The 18165-nt window shown below is 38.1% G+C and overlaps 1 protein-coding gene across 1 annotated transcript in view; it reads right to left on the reverse strand.

Moving 5' to 3' along the window:
• The window catches only part of dnah6 (dynein, axonemal, heavy chain 6), a 351317-nt gene that overhangs the window by 75446 nt on the left and 257706 nt on the right, over positions 1-18165 (reverse strand). Inside the window, exons 59-63 of the mRNA XM_059974878.1 lie at positions 12300-12480; positions 6654-6833; positions 5214-5447; positions 2034-2169; positions 1433-1608 (exon numbers count right to left, since the gene is read on the reverse strand). Coding sequence (XP_059830861.1) covers positions 1433-1608; positions 2034-2169; positions 5214-5447; positions 6654-6833; positions 12300-12480 — 907 coding nt within the window. The remainder of the gene's footprint in view (positions 1-1432; positions 1609-2033; positions 2170-5213; positions 5448-6653; positions 6834-12299; positions 12481-18165) is intronic.

An 18165-nucleotide genomic window follows, 5' to 3' on the forward strand; every position in this document is an offset into this window, starting at 1 on the left:
TATAAATGAGAGTGCAGAAAATCAAGGGGGATCGAAAAATGCCAGAGTTGTTTCGGGAAAGGATGCTGTAGAAAATTTCATCCAGAACCTGTACAACATGACAACTCCATCCACTCAGTATGAACATAGAACATAGAAATCTACAGCACATTACACACCCTTTGGCCAACAATGTTATGCTGACCATGTAACCTACTCCTCAAACTGCCTAGAATTTCCCTAGCACATAGCCCTTTATTTTCCTAAGCTCCATGTACCTTCCTAAGAGGCTCTTAAAAGACCCTGTTGTATTGACCGCCACTGGCAGTGCATTCCAGGCACCCACCACTCCCTGTGTGAAAAACTTACCCCTGACAACCCCATGGTACCTATTTCCAAGCTCCTTAAAACTATGCCCCTTCGTGTTAGCCACTTCAGCCCTGGGAAAAAGCCTCTGGCTGTCCACATGAGTGCCCCTCATCATCTTATACACCTCTATCAGGTCACCTATCATCTTCCGTCACTCCAAGGAGAAAAGGCCAAGTTCACTCAACCACGGGTTAATTATAAGGAGGAGCAGTCCATGGAGTATGATTCCCTCACTGGACGTACTTACTGCTGCAAAGTCTAGATGCTGGCAAGTTACTTATTCTAGAGTTGCAATTGGGAAAAAAAGCACCCACCAGAATTTCTTCATTGCTTCTGAGGATGAGGTAAATAGGCCCTCTCATATTATCATGATTATGAATCCCAAGTGCAGAGGTTACTGCATTTATTTTGGTCAGCTTTCCATTTTAACATTTGTGTTGCAAACTCACTGACAAAAATTGCAGAAAATAAAGTATCCTTTCTTCCAATTATTCAAATATAATTGTGAGGTTTCTGTTTAGTTAAATTCCATCAGTTTTTTGGGAAAGCAGCTTTAAAAGCACACAGACTATATGCATATCTTGATGTTTGCACTTTGGGACAATTGACAAAATTCATTAGAAGCAGCCCATATATTTGAAAGAGATGCTTATTAGTGGAGTAAGTAATCAGTATCTCTTACAATGTTTTGAATCACATTTAAACTAAGACAGCCCTTAGCAATTGAACAAAATGTGCATTTAAACTGTGGCATTACATTTTTTTGTTTTAGATCAATTCTGTATATGTATAGAAACATTAAAAAATTGTTGACATTTAAAAATACAGTCTAACAAGCTTTTGCACTTCTTTGCTCATCACCTACCAGATCAGGAATTTTATAGACAGATACAGAATAAAGAAATTTCATTTTCAATCATGTGCCATGTGAGTTAGTGGCAACTAACACAAATAATACCTACGGAATACCATAGGCTGTAGAAGGTGATGCAAAGATCCTGATTTGTCTTTTATTTTGTATTAATTACATAACAATGGCTTTACTTGGCTATGTTGAGCATTATCCGTCACATTAGTACCATACCTTTTCTTCCATAAAACATTTAACTAAAATAAGCTTCTGAAATATTGTCAGTCTTTCATTCCAATATCCTGTGACAACATACTCATCATTTTCTTTCTGAGAATCTGGTGGATAGGGTGGTAATTTTGACACATATCCTCCCCAGGATGAAGGATTGATACTAAGATCAAGACGTCCTAGAAAAATAATTTATAAATGTAATTGAATATGTGCTTGATCAGATTTTGAAGATAAGCCATTATACATTCATGATTAAGTGAAAAAAATGTACTTTAGAATAAATATTTTCCAAAGATTTAAAACAGGTACTCCTGCAAATCATTCCAATCCTGATGGCTGAATTGGTTTACTAAGTAAAGACAGAGGAACATATCCACAGTTTGAAAATTGTGATACAGCAACAGTATATAATGAACAAGTGAAGAAGAAACCACAGTGAGTTTGAATACACACAATCATGGCTTCAGTCCATGCATAAACTGAAAATTAGCTTCAACAATGATTGGCTGATGAGGATGATGATGATATTGTTTATAGTTAATAATATTTTCAAATCTTGTAATTATTTTGTGGAATATAAAATAAAATATTTATGATTTACCTAATTTGATAGTTATGTGAGTTGCAAGTATTTCTGTTTTGATCCCTTTAAAACCAGGTAAAGTCTCTTCAAGGTCACAACATATGTGCCATGTTGCAGTTGTCAGCCAATGTTCTGATGGTTTTGGGGGATATTCCTAAAAAAAATAAAAAACTAAAATTCAAAAATTCAAAGTTCAAAGTATATTTTTTAATCAAAGCAGGTATACCATGAGATTCATCTTCTTACAGGCAGCCACAAAACAATGAAACACAATAGAATCCACAAAAAAATCCCCCATACAAAGACCGCTACACATCCAAAGTGCAAAAAACATGAACAAATCGCGTAAACAATAAAAAAAGTAAACAAATAATACACTGAACATGAACCACAGAGTCCCTGAAACTAGAATTCAATATCGTATTGGTAATTTTAATGCAACGGTCCTTTGTTAACATCTGCAGGGCTTATATATTCTGCCGCTTTTATTCTGAGTGCTAGGGGAGCATAGCATGAAATATGCTACAATATGGCAAAGTAATAGGGAACACTTCTCTGTTGGCACACACTGTGACACAGCACACAGCTGGTGGAGGGACTGAATACCTACTGTGTGGAGAAAAGGCCAATCAAGATTTCTCTGACTTGGAGAATATTGAATGTTATTTGAGGGCATTCAACCAAGCCAATTGCAGAATATCTTATCACTCCCCTGGGCTTTATGTCCTATAATTTAAAAAGGCTCTAGAGCTTCACAGTGGGTGATGAAGTATATCCAAAGTCTAACCTGCTTTTGTAGTCTCAGTATGTCTATGGTTAATCTATTTGAGTTTACCAGGAATGTTGTTGAATGAAAGGCAGTGGATTTTAGCAAGACTTTGACAAAGTCCCATGTGGAAAGCTGATCCCGGAGGTTCAGTTGCTTGGCATTCAGGATGAAGTAAATTGAACTCGCTATTGACTTAGTGGGTGAAGCTAGAGAATGGCAGTAGATAGTTACCTCTCTGACTGGATACCTGTGAATAGTGGTGTGCTACAGGGACGGGTGCTGGGTCCTTTGTTGTTTGTCATCTACATCAACGATCTGAATGATAATGTGGTGAACTAGATCAGAAAGTTTGTGGATGACACCAAGATTTAGAGTGTAGTGCACAGTGAGGAAGGTTACCAATGCTTGCAGCTTGATCTGGACCAGCTGGAAAAAGGAGATGTAAAATGGTGTATGGAATCTAATGCAGACAAGTATGACGTGTTGGAGTTTGGGAGGACAGACCAGGGTAGGACTTCCATAGTGAATACTCGGGCACTGAGGAATACAGATCCATAATTTCCTGAAAGTAGCATTATAAGTAGAAAGGGTTGTAAAGAGAGCTTTCGGCACATTGACCTTCATAAATGAAAGCATTGAGCGCAGAAATTGGGATGTTACGTTGAAGTTGTATAAGACATTGGTGAGACCTAATTTGGAGTACAATGTGCAGTTCTTGTCACCTTATCGACAGGAAAGATATCAATAAGATTGAAAGAGTGCAGTGAAAATTGACAAGGCTGTCACCAGGACTTGAGGACATGAGTTATAGTTGAATAGGTTAGAAATTTATTCCCTGGAGCATAGAAGAATGAAGGGATATTTGATAGTGGCATACAAAATTAGGGGGGCATAGATAAGGTAAATGCAAGCAGGTTTTTTCCATCAAGGTTGTTGAAACTAGAACTAGAGGTCATAGTTTAGGGGTAGAAGGTAAAATGTTTAAGGACAACCTAAGGGGGATCTTCTTCATTCAGAGGATAGTGTGAATACAGAACAAGATGCCAGAAAAACGGTGGATGTGGGTTCAATTTCATCTTCTAAGAGAAGTTTGGAGTTTCTAAACACATAGAAGGGGTATGGAGGGCTATAGTCCAGTTGTGGCTTGATGGGACTAGGCAGATTAACATTTCAGAATGGACTAGATGGGCTAAAGGGCCTGTTACTGCACTGTAGTGCTATATGACTGTATGACATGGTGATAAAACCCATGGAATGTCAAATAGAGTTGACCCACCATCAACATTTTAGAAAATATTGTTGAATTGAACTTGTGTGAAAAGAAATTGCCAGCTGTCAGCCTTGATTTACTTTTTTCTCTGTACAGGTATAACATAGTTCACATTATGATGAGTTGCAAATAGAAATGGACATAGTACAATTATCAGACAACCTCCTCACTTCTCACTTACATGGAAAATCTCTGGTGAAGCTGCTGATGGTGCTCATGCCCAGAAGATTGCCCTAAGAAACACCTGCAATGCTGTCCGGAGAACTCCAACAACCACAACTGTCATTTGTGTGAAGAATGAGTCAAATGTTTTTCTTTCAATGCCCATGGACTTCTGCTTTACCATAAGTTCTTGATAGCACATTCAAATAAAAGCTGCCTTGATGTCAAGGGTGAGCAGTTTCACCTCACCTCTGGAAATTTAACTTCGTAATCCATTTTTGCACCAAGGCTGGAATAAAGTCAGAAGCCAGGGATCCTAGAGAAAGTTACTATGGAGAGCTACTTAGTATTCCTCCTGACTGGTGATTGTTCTGATGATCCTCCATACACTGTTTGGGTGCTAATTAGTTGAATAGGATTTGTCCTGGTTTTGTTTTGAACAAGACATGGCAGAGTAATTTTCTACATCAGAATGTAGATTATAGTATAGTAACTCTACAAGAATAAGTTAGCTAGAGACAAAGCTAGTTCAGGAGAACATCATTCATAATAAAGGTTATTTGTTTCTTGCAGTATTATTCAACAACTTGTTTTAATATCACTAAGAGTGAATCAAACAGGTTGAAGTCTAGCTCCCTTGTTGATGGTAATCTCATGAGGAATCCAAAAGTACATTCCTGTCTAATAACCAAAAGTAAGAAAAATGATTTTAAAAACCCATAGTCAAAGTGCTACAGATACAGGAAATTAAAGTACTGGCTCATTGATGTAGGCATGTAATCCTCATTTTGGGTTGCCTTTTAATAAATAGTCCATTATTAGCATTACCTGGATATACTTAGAGATGGCAATTAAAACAATTGCACATACAACACAAGCATAACATTACAGCTAGAAACCAAGGGGAATGTATTGAACAAAATTCATCTAAGTCAGTATTTCAAACTATATAATTACTTCTTGCTCAAATTAATCAAGGTTTATGTCTAGACTGTACCTTTTCCAAGCTTCCCACTCCCCTGAGGAAAAAGTTCCATTCAAAATCTGAAATTTCATTATCTTGCCGAAGGATCTCAGTACAGAGTAGGAAACTATAGACAAGTTTGTGTTGTTCAAATAAGCCTCTGGAAACATTAGTATAAATGGCAAACAATGTTCTGTTTAATAGAATCTTCAAACGTTTCTTCAGGTTATAGGTTTTGTCAGATGATTCAATGGTCGTATTAAATAGCTATCAGAAGAAAAATGAGAATATAATAATCATTCATTGTTATTGAATTCAATCTGAATACTTGCATCTCTTCTGAGGAATCAAAACAAACTCTTTCTGTTCTGCCAAATGCATATGGTAATGGACAGCACACAATCATATAGTTTTATCTACTAATATCTGTTGAATGAGTCAATCTCTTCCAGTGACCTACAATTGGCAAGTTTTCCACCTTGTGTTTGATTCATGACTTTGAATTACAAAAATGAAACAAAAACTCAAACATCTAGATTTACATTTACCAAATAAAATTCAGTATTACTCTGGACAGCAAAATACTTCAAAGAGAGTGAAATTACTTATCCCCAATTTTTCTAAGAATGTTATATTGGAAGGATTGGCATGTGAGATAAGCCATTAAAATTTTTGGAACAAAATGATACTATTCAATATTTTTCCAATATGATGTTTATAATGAATTGGGTAATAAAAGTTGTTCATTTCCAATAGATTTTTGCAATTAGTTTTATATCTCTTCTGCTTTTAATAATTACTGAGACAGTTTACAAAGTAGTCAAGAGGGCAAACAAGGAAGTTCTTTAGTACCAGTTCTTTAGTATCTGAAATTATAACAGTATGAAATATTTAAGAGTGGCCTAGGTTGATCCTACCTACTTTGTTCCTCTCATTTCCTTGGGAAACTACTCAATCTACTTAACATTTCTAGAGGGATAAAAATTTTAGTCAAAGAAACCACATATACAAAACTAGTCAGTGCAACCACTTAATTTTTAGAAATCATTGCCAGAGATTAGTTTTATAAACAATTGGTTTTATAAATTTCATTGTCACCTGAATCTACTGCAGGATAGCCACAAGTAAATGGAATAGGTCTCTGAAATATAGTTTATGTGTGACCTTATGCAGCAAACAACTGAACAATACTAATAAACCAATCATAGTCAAACTATGTCCATTCCCCATCAATGATCTCTCAAGCAATGGAATCACTGTATGTAGTCAGGTATGGGAAATTTTATCTTGACTCAGCCAGCTGTACAAAGAGCATTCTTGTTATTGTGAAAGATAGCTATCTGATCTATTTTGAACAAGGAAACATCTTAAAAATTTTCTCAAGTACTTCCCATGTCAAAACTAATATCTGCAATGAATCCATAAATGAATCTCAAACATATTTTGCAAACATTACTTAATAAAAATGCAAACCTGTTTGAAGTATTTTAAAGAAAACTGGTACATTGGATCTATCTCAGACAAACTGGCAACAACAAAATACATAACAGATCCACGAGCAGCCACAGGACGATATTTCTCACGAGCAGAATTAATTTTCTGTTCAGTGGCCTCAGCTTCTTCCAATCGGACTTTAATAGCACCTGAAGTAACCTGTGTAAAGGAACAATTAAATCAATTCCTTGAAATAAAATTACATTCTAATTTCAATTACTGTCTATCAATGATTCTTTTGTTGAGCCCAAAGCTGTAGCAATTTTCTGAGTTCATGCCTCAAGGAACTGAACCACCTGCTTTCATGCTAATATGGGGAAGGGGGGAGAGAATGCAGATAAGCTCCCACTACCTATTAACTACTCCCAAAGGTGTGCATCTCAAACACTCTGACAACCAAATCAGTCTCCTGGCCTTCATGTGTAGCAGAAATGTTTCAACTGACAAGAGAAGGAGAAAAGCTGAGTTACTGGTGCCTTAAAACTAGTCACTTTGGGTAAATGGGCTCAGCAATCATGATTGGCAGCTCATCTAGGAGGAAAACTCTGATCTCAAACCTCTGCTGCCTTGTGGTTATACCAACTCATGGTGAAGGAGTAACCTTTGAGGAAAAATCCCGAACTGGAGTCCTTAGGGCAATACTATGTTGAGTTTAATGCTGACTGGCAATGCCTGTAACACCACTGATGCTAAACTGATTTGGTTTCTACCGTTCATTTGGATTCATCTGCAGTGTGGTGCGGAGCAGCCTGCTGCATGGGCGACAGATTGCGCTCCATATCATACTGCCCTGGCTGTGTACTGGCTTGCATAGTGACTGCATATAGACAGCTAGGATGCAAATTCCATGGTTCAATGGAGGATCTCTCTCTCTCTCTCTCTCTCTCTCCCTCTCTCTCTCTCTCCTCTCTCTCTCTCCCCCCCCCCCCCGCAATCTTAATGGAAAATATGATTTGCTAACTTCATTCTTTCAGGAAATCAGCCCATGATGAGTTTCAGGCATTAAAATTACTGATATTGCCAATTCAACAGTTTCTGATTTAAGATTCCAATGGATATAGTACTCATGTTTTCTAACTTTCTGCAGGCCAATAACCTTATTATCAACAATGTGATTTTCTCACAATGCAGGAACTTCCCCTTGAATTTAATTTCAGGTAATATATTTAAGTGCATTACCCTTGATTATTAATTTCTCCTTCAATTCCCAACCCCTCTCAATCCTATAATCTCTTCCCCATATCACAAATTTGCCTTTTCCCTTGTTGATTTCCTATCCTGTCAAGAGTAAGCAAAGATGGAAACAATTTTTCTGTCTATGCTTGCAAGCATGAGATGGATCTGGTACGTAAGGTTAAGGAAGATCTAAGCAGTTCAGTAACTATATTAAGAGTGAAAAGGTAGCTCAGGAGCACGTAGATCCCCTTAGAAACTAGCAGGGCCACTTATTTCTTGAGTCGCAGGAGATGGGTCAGAATTTTAATGAATATTTCTCATTGGTATTTACTGAAGAGAAATTTGTGGTTGCTCAAGAGATAAGGAAAACCAGTGGAGGTATTGTTGCATTGTTTTGCCATAATTCCATTTTAAAAGGAAGTCTCCTTGCACACCAATATTTTGTAATGGAAACAGACCTGGAAATTAATTTGTACCTACTTAGATATGGTAGAGGGTTAAATCTCTAAAGTCGATCGGTACAGAAATTATGGAGAAAACTCATGAAGCACATTTCTGTCACAAGCAAACTTCATTAGTGTAAGTGCTAGTCTTGCTTATGGACTGCCATTATTCAACTTGATCCTCAAACTTCAATGTAATGTCTTATGTCTAACACAAATAGTGAGTTTGCAGCTAAGTTATAGTATGTGCAGTGTTACAATCAGGTTTATTATTACTGACATACGTCATGAAATTTGTCATTTTGCAGCAGCAGTACAGTATAACACATAAAATAATTTCTATAAGTTACAAAAAGTTATAATAAAATACATAGTGTAAAACAGAGCAAAATAGTGAGATAGTGTTCATGAGCTGTCAGAAATCAGATAGTGAAGGGGAAAAACCTATTCCTAAAATGCTGATAATGTGCTTTCAAGCACTTTTACCTACTTTCTGATTGTGGAAAAGATAGAAGGCATGTCCTGGATGGTGAAGTTCCTTTATGATGGATGCTGCCTTTTTCAGACATTGTCCCGTGAAGTTGTCCTCAATGATGGAGAAGCCGGTGCCCATGATGGAGCTGGCTGAATCTACAATTCTCTGCAGCTTCTTCTGATTGTGTGCATTGGCACCTCCATACTGGATGGAGATGTAACCAGTCAGAATGCTCTCTGTAGTGTATCTGTAGAAATTTGGTGACATACCAAATGTCCTCAAACTTTAAATGAAATATAATCACTGGCAGCCTTTCTTCAAGTTTGCAAAAATATGTTGGGTCCAGGACAGATCTTCAGAGATGCTGACACCCAGGAGCTTGAAGCTGCTCACCTTTTCCATTGCTAATCCCTTGATGAGGACTGGTGTGTGTTCTCCCAACTTCCCCTTCCAGAAGTCCACAATCAATTCCTTGGTCTTACTGATGTAGAATGCAAGATTGCTGTTGTAACTCCACTGAACCAGCCAACCTCCCCCACTTCTGCATGACTCTGTGTCACAATTTGAGATTCTGCAGACAACAGTTGGGTGGGAGTGTACAGAGGGTACAGCAGCGGACTTGAGGCGCCATTGTGCTGATTTTCAGCGGGAGGAGATCTTATTTCCGATATGCACTGACTCTGGTCTCCCAATGAGGAAGTCAAAGATCCATTTGCAGAGGGAGGTACTGATGCCCAGTTTTGAAGTTTGTTGATTAGTACTGAGGGGAAGATGGTGTTGAATGCTGAGTTGTAATCAATAAATAGCAGCCTGACTTTGTATTGCTGTTATCCAGGTGGTCCAAGTCTAAGTGAAGAGCCAGTGAGATTGCATGCATTGTGGACCTATTATGGTGGTAGGTAAATTGCAGTGGGTCTAGGACCATGCTTAGGCAGGAGTTGATTCCAGCTATGATCATCCTCTCAAAGCACTTCTGCCCAGCCTGGTGGCTGTATTTTTTATTAAAGGGAAACTGCACTCACTATCTGGGCGGTCTGCAGTCTGGAGTTTTCCAATTTTGAAGATCAATAGATTATGACAATATGTAGCAATTCAATTGATTATATATTTCACTCTCCATATTAAAAAGTCTCCTATTGTTACAGCCTTGTATCATTAATTTAGCATTCAAAAATTAAAAAGAGATCATTTTTTAATGGCAAGGGATTGATGAATTTTGATCTTCAAAATGATCTCAGTTTGATTGTACACAAATTACTGAAAGGCACCATACAGACAACAGAGGCAATTAGAAAGCCAAATGCTATATTGGCTTATTATTAGAGGATTCAAGTACAGAAACAAAGATGTCTAACTGTAAATATATATGGCCTTATTGTTTACTTTCTATAAGACCATAAGATGTAGAAGCAACAGTAGATCATTCAGCCCATCGAGTCTGCTCTGTGATTCAATCATGGATGATAAATTACCCCTCTCAAACCCATTCTCCTGCCCTCTCCCCATAACCTTTGATGCCCTCATTAATCAAGAACCTATCAACCTCTGTTTTAAATATATCCAAGTCCTAGACTCATTCATTACAGGAACTACCCTCTCCATGTCCATTCTATCAAGGATTTTCAATATTCCACAGGTTTCAGTGAGATTCCTCTCTCATTCTTCTAAACTCCAGTGAATGCAGGCCCAGAGCAATCAAACATTCCTCATAAATAAACCATTTCACTTTCATGAAAATCCTCTGGAGCCTCTCTAATGTCTGTACATCTTTCCCAAAACTACTCACCATATTCCAAGTGAGGCCTGACCATTGCTTTATAAAGTCTCAGCATGATATCTTTGCTTTTATATTCTTGTCCTCTTGAAATGACTACTAGCATTTGAAATGGATTTACCTTCCTTACACCCAACTCAACCTGCAAGTTAAACTTTAGGGAATCCTGCACTAGGACCCCAAGTCCCCAAGTATTGAGTACAAGAGATGGGGTGTAATGTTGAAGCTGTAAAGATATTGGTGAGGTGTAAATGGAGTATTGTGTTCATTTTTGTTCACCTAACCAAAGGAAAGGTGTACATAAGATTGAAAGAGTACAGAGAACATTTACAAAGATGTTGCCAGGATTAGATGACCTGAGTTATCAGGAAAGATTATGATTTTGTTCCTTGAAACGTAGAAGACTGAGGAGAGATTTGAAGGGTATAGATTAGGTAAATGCAAGCAGGCTTTATTCACTGAGGTTGGGTGGGACTATGACTAGAGGTCATGGGTCAAGGGTGAAATGTTTAAGAGGGACATGAGGGGAAACTTCTTCACTCAGAGGGTATGAGAGTGGTGGAATCAGCTGCCAGTGCAAGTGGTGCATGTGAGCTCGATTTCAATATTTTAGGCAAATTTTGGATACGTACATGGATGGAAAGGAAAGAGGTCAAACATCAAATAATCAAATATACCAACTGTATCCAAGGTGGTATACCTGTCGTAAGGTGGATGGCCAAAGGGGTACTCTGCACTAGATGTTTGACTTCTTTCCCTTTCCTGAACTCTTGAGTCTTGATTGATTCCATGTGCCCTAATCTTCTTGATCAGTTTACCATGAGGGACCATATCAACTGCTTTAGTAAATCCCATTTATACAACATCCACTGCCCTTCCCTCATCAATCAACTTTGTCACCTTCTTAAAATCTCAGTCAAGTTTATAAGGCATGACCTGTCTGCACAAAACCATGCTGACCATCTCTTATAAATGGTTTTCCAGGTGCAAATAGATCCTATCCCTAACAATCTTCTCCAATAACCCCCTTACCACAGAAGTGGAGCTTATCCCTACTGCTGTTTTTGTCACATTTGTCGGGGCTGGTGGAAGGGAGGTTGTATTCTTCTCAATGCATAAAACTGTCCAATATTATACTATACAAAATAAGCAAACAAGAATATATCACAGAGACTGATGATGGCCAGTCACAAAACAGTCAAGTTGTTTCCTTACAACAGTTCATGTCTCATTGCTTCAAAAAATGGACAGTCTCTATCCATATATTTGTTGACCTTTGGTCTTTGAAAACCAATAAACATGATTGAAATATATAAAGCGTTAATAAATTAACCAGCTGTTCACACATCTCTAGGCTTTGAGGGAAACTCGTAAAATTAAGGGAAATTAGTCCTGCCATCAATTTGTTTAGCCTTGTGAAACACAACATTGAGCACAAATCAATGTGAAAAAACTCCATTTAGCAAAGAAAATTAAGTAATGAGGGTGTATATAAAAATAATAGGCATGTTGGGAATGACGATGTGTACTCCCACTGAGAAAATTAATTGCATGATTAAATATGAAACTCATGAAGCTATTAGTAAAACAAATCTGGAATTTCATTAATTTAGCAAAATTTCCAAACCTTTTTCAAATCAGAACCTTAAGTTATAAGAAGATACTCAAAGATTTTTCAGTAGGAGGCAAATTAATACTTCAAAATTCAATAATAGTGCTCTTTGCATTGATAAAACATATTTCATAAAATAAATTACCTTTGACTCCTGAAGCGTGCTTATTAATTCTTCATTATCCAGAATGTTACCTTCTGAAGTAAAAAGCATCTTCAGGATTCTATCTTCAATAGCTTTCAACTGATTTTTATCAGAGTTGATTTGAACAATTAACTGATTCCTCTGCTCTTCAAGTTCAGGTTTCTCAATTCTTACAACATCACTATAAAAGGGGACACCAGTAGAATCATATAATGACAGGTCATACAAAGCAACAAAAAAAGTTAACTTTTGGAAGAATACAATGGGTTAACAGCATCTGGCAGTGTTGGTTGACATTTCAAGTCAAGAATCTGTCTCAGGGTTTAACACAGAGCAGTCTGGTTTTAGTGTAAGTTACTTGGCAGGCTATAAGAAGTCAATCATATCAAATAGGGCCAAATTTATTATAAGCTGTTTATTACAAAGAGTGTGAAATGATGATTACTTGTCACGTTTACATAGAAAAATGATGCTGTTCCCAAGAAACAATGAATAATATTTAAGAGTTATCTACCAACAATTTTTGTTCACATTTTCTTCACATCTCGGCTGCAGGGTGTTCTGAAGTGTGAAAGTGGCAGATGTCATTATGTAGAAAAGGGGCAAGAAAACAGATGAGGTCTTGCAGCATGTACTTAGGGCGATAGATGGAAAATTAAAAACCTCTAAGATTATAATCTTTGGTTTACTCCCAGTGCCATGTGGATCATAATTATAGTAACCAGAAGATAGGTCATTTGGCTGCATTCCTCCAACCTGTATACAGACAGAGCCTAAAAAGCAAGAGATCAAGAGAACTAAGAGGTGGTTGTGGATGCAGAGAAACAGTTACAGGATTACCTTGAGTCAGTGGACTAGGCCGTGTTCAAGAACTCATCTGTCGACCTAAATGACTACACCAGGGTCATTACAGACTTTATTAAAACAGCTTTGGATGAGTGCGTCCCCAAAAAATCATTCAGGGTTTTCCCCAATCAGAAGCCCTGGATGAACAATGAAATTCAGAATCTGCTGAGAGCCAGATCAGAGGCATTCAAGTCTGGAGATCAAGAATGCTACAAGAGGTGCAAGGAGAAGCACCAGAGGGAGGCAGTGGGCAGGCAAGGACATAAGGTGAGAGAGGAAAAAGGGAATGGAGAATGGTGAAGGAGGGGGGCATCACCAGAAGTTCAAGAAATCGATGCTCATGACATCAGGTTGGAAGCTACCCAGATGGAACATAAAGTGTTGTTCGTCCAACCTAAGTGTGGCCTTATCGCAACAGTACAGGAAGCCATGGATAGACATATCAGAATGGGAATGGGAGGTGGGATTCCACTATTTTGGCGGGCAGAGCGTAGATGTTCAGCTGAGTGGTCTCCTAATAAAGGGTCACCTAAATAAAAGACAGAGACATGCCTGTGAAGATCTTTGCAGAACTTCCAGTGGGGAAAAAGAAAACTAACTGCTAATGGAATGCAGTTGAACAGCATCTGTGGGCTGTACATGTATCCTGGTGAAGGATCTCGGTCCAAAATGTTTACTGTTTATTCCTTTCCATAGATGCTGCCAGATCTGCTGAGTTCCTCCAGTATTTTGTGTATATTATTCTGACATCCAACATCTGCAGAATTTGTTGTGTTTATCATCCGTAGTTTGTGTATCCTTCCAGTGGGTGCTGATTGCCTCCCTGGCCTTCATCCATATCTTTTGTTTATTTATTAATTGAGATTCAGTATAGAATAGGCCCTTCCAGCTGACCTACCCAGCAATCCCTGATTTAACCCTAGTCTAATCATGGACAATTAACCTACTAACCAGTAGGTCTTTGGACTGTGCTATGAAACCAGAGTGTCTGGAGAAAACCCATGCATTCCACACGAAATTCATAAAACTCCTTACAAATCATGTCAGAATTGAACTTTAAACTCTAACGCCCTGATTGTAGTAACATCACACTAACTGCTATGGCACTGTGTAAGTGATGTGTCTGGTTGATCTGCAGTTTGCACACCAATCAGGCACACCACTGAGACAGACTGTCCGCACATACTTATACAAATTTTCACTTTTGCAAGACATGGATTGTAAGCAGTTGAAGCTAAATGGCAAAAATAAGCCACCATCTTCTTTCATATGGTAACAATGCTTGCTATTATAAAAGTGGCTGTTACCAAGTCTTAGGTCAATAATCATAGAAAATGATGACTGATATCTCAGTTTCATTTATGTGAAGTATAGGTCACTCAGCCTGTGGATGCTGTAATGTGGGTGTAACTGTCTTGTGCAGAGACTTGAAATGAACCATTAATTATAGAGTCTGCATTCATCTTGTAGGATCTGGCAACAATGATAGAAAACAGTAACCACACCCATAGTATTTTCCAAAAACCACAATATCTACCACCAAAAAGAACAAGGGCTGCAGGAGCATGAGAACACCCTGCACCTACAAGTCCCCACTCCAAGTCAAGCACAATACTGACTTGGGTGTATATTGCCAATACTTTATTGCTACTGGGTTTAAATTGGAATCAGGTTTGTTATCACTGGCACATTCGATGTGAAAGTTGTTGTTTTGCAGCAGCAGAATGTGCAAAAACAGGAAAATACTATAAACTATAAAACATAAACACTGCAAAAAAAACAATAATAAGATAGTGTGCATGTTTGAATGGACTGTTTAGAAATCTGATCACAGAGGGAAGCTGTTTCTAAATCATTGTGTATGGGTCTTCAGGCTCTTGTTGCTCCAGCTTGATGGTTTATTTGTTTATTTATTTGTCTGGAGATACAGCACAGAAAAGTCCCTTCTGGCCCACTGAGCCGTGCCACCCAACAACCTACCAATTTAACACCAGCCTAATCAAAGTACAATTTACAATGACAATTAACCTACTAACCGGTACATCTTTGGAATCTGGGAGGAAACTGGAGCAGTCAAAGGAAACCCAACCAGTACAAACTCCTTACAGACAATGCCAGAATTGAACTTCAAACTCCAGAATGCCCCAAACGATAATAGTGTTGCACTAACCATTCCACTACCATGGTGTCCTACTGGCACCTTAAGACTGTAGTAATGAAAAGAAGGGATTCCCAGATGGTAAGGGTTCTTAGCGATGCTTCTTAAAGATATTATTGATAGTGGTGAGTGTTTATGTTGTGATGGAACTGACTGAGTCCACAACCTTTTGAAGTCTCTTGTGATCTTGTGCACTGGAGCCACTGTAGCAGGCTTTGATACAATCAGTCAGAATTCTTTCCACTGTACATCTATAGAAACTTTCAAAAGTGTTTAGAAACATAACAAACATCCTCAAACTTCTAATGAGGTGGTTTCTGTTGTGCCTTTTTTGAGATCACATCATTGTGTTGGGCCCAGGATAGATCCTCTAAGATGTTGACACCCAGGAACTTGAAACTGCTCACCCTTTCCATTGATGACCTGCAATGATGAATGGTGCACATTTTCCCAACTTTCCCCTCCTAAAGTCCACAATTAATTCCTTGGTCTTGCTAATGTTAAGTCAGAAATTGTTGTTACAACACCATTCAAATGACCCATCTATCTTACTCAATGCCATCTGATGATTTACCAACAATAGTGGTGTCATCTGCAAATTTATAGATGGTGTTTAAGCTGCAATTTGCCATATTTGTGAATATAGAGAGAGTAGCACAGTGCGCTAAGCACATATCCTTAAAGTGTGTCAACTCATCCTTTCCATTGCTAAGGATTGTCAACAAGGAGAAGTATTATCACCAATCTGTACTGTCTATGGTCTCTCAATCCTAATATCCCTCACCCTGGAGCACTATGGAAGTAACTTCAACAAAAAAAAACAAGTGACTCACTTGCAATATATCAAGGGTAACTACAAATGGGTCTTATCAACAATACCTATGGCCTAAAAATGAATAAATTCTGAAGAAAATATAGTTAAAGTTTTAAAATCACACCAATGGGAACAACTTGAAGTGAACTTATGTCTCATGTTGTTGAAATTGACAGTGTTAACTAGAGTACTGATGGTGTAATTTGGCAATGAAGGTTTGAATCAGTATTGCAAATTGACTGACGTCATGCTCTGCTCACGTCCAAACAGTATCAATTGCACATGAACTAAGCAATGCAAGACTAGTGTAGCCAATGCCAGGAATATGTCTTGCCTGTTAGTTGCTTCATTAAAATCAATTTGGTATTCAAAGCACCAAGCAATGGATATTGCAGAGCCAAATTTTATAGGCTGGATTTTCAATGAAATACTCCTGTAGTCTCAGGCAATGCAGAGAAAAAGCCTAAGGAAATGATATGCCTCAGGTGTTTAATGAAATTTTTGAGAATTCAGAAGAGTTTATTAATGACTTTATCAATTGGAAAATTCATGAAGAGATTTTCCACACAGCACCTTCAGTATGATAGCACAGCGTAAATGAGCAGATCTATGGAATTGGATAGCATAGTGCCTTTAATTGAGTGTTTCACAGTTCAGCTTTGATTTTAACTGGAGTAGATACTGCCTGAGATTATTTCCATTTGGAAATGTGCCAAGTGGAATGGGTCTCTATGCTAATCAAGCTGGTACACTTGATGTTAATCTCAGCACCAGGTTGTCACCAACTAACAACATGATCCGATTATACACTGTCTCAAAATTGGAGGAAACTAGTGCAGATGACATGGATCAGTCTCAGTAGAATGAGCAGCACACTGCGATTGTTTGCTGCTTTTTCAAAACTTTAAACAAACATTACGCTGTCTTGGTAGCTTAACACTAGTCTGTTTGAACACCTTTTACAGTTCACAGATGGTGCTAAAAATTATGATGGAAACTAATTCCATGGCTAGCTCAGTTGTGACTCCACTATTTGCACTTCATTACTAGAGGAAGCTTTTGTCAGTCACTGCTGCATCAGAGGCAACCGGGGAAGAAATTACTTCATTAGCCTTGAATTCAGGGAACAAAGAGTTTATACTTTAAGCTCTGGGATTTTCTAGCATGTCCCACGATCCATCCAACAACTTCTTCAGGATCTCCCCTGACATTCTGCAAAACCACAATATGCACCCGACTATGAATCACATGAGGAATTTCCTCATTGTGAATGCCATCTCTTGGGGATTATATAATCCTCACGCAGTCAGCTATTTTCAGCATCTGGCAATCAGAGAGGTGGATCCTGAGAATAAGGATTGCCATCTGCTTCCTGGTGAATCACATAAGTGCACATTCCAACTATAGCAACCGAGCAAAGATAAAATGAAATCCATGTAAGATTTTGATTTGTAAGAACCCTTAGGTTCTTGCCTGCAGCAGTCCAAGATGGCATGAAAGATGGTTAACTCAAGCAAATGCAAAGACATAACCATTGTATGCTTTATCTGTTCTAATTTTGCCTTTCAAAGACAGCAGGTGCTGTGGAGGAAGAGAACAACGGAGATTCAGAGAATGAGAGTATGAGTATGAGGTGGAGCTTGAATACAAGTATTAGAGCAGCAACAGGAAAGAAAAAGCCACCAATGGAACCAATATCCATGTTCAATATCTGGAGCTGCATCTCCGAACTGAAAGGGAAGTTGGACAATGGCCAGAAGAGGTACATAGTACTTATACAGGGACAAAATACAGGGAAGAGTGCAAAACCAAAGTCTCCAATGTAAACCAAGTGACTATCTCAACAATACAACTGGTAATATCAACTCATCACATCAATAATTATGTCAGTGAGCACAGAAGGCACATAAAGCCCCTGAATTTCCACATGAAATGAAAGAATGAATTTCTGATAAATATACTTAAATTGTGTTTTTATTTATTAATGAATGCCCTTCCATTTAAAGGACTCAATCCTCTAGAAACAATGCATTTTTGTGATTTCTACC

This window comes from Hypanus sabinus, chromosome 7 (assembly GCF_030144855.1).
Source record: "Hypanus sabinus isolate sHypSab1 chromosome 7, sHypSab1.hap1, whole genome shotgun sequence".
In the NCBI taxonomy this organism is placed as follows: domain Eukaryota; kingdom Metazoa; phylum Chordata; class Chondrichthyes; order Myliobatiformes; family Dasyatidae; genus Hypanus; species Hypanus sabinus.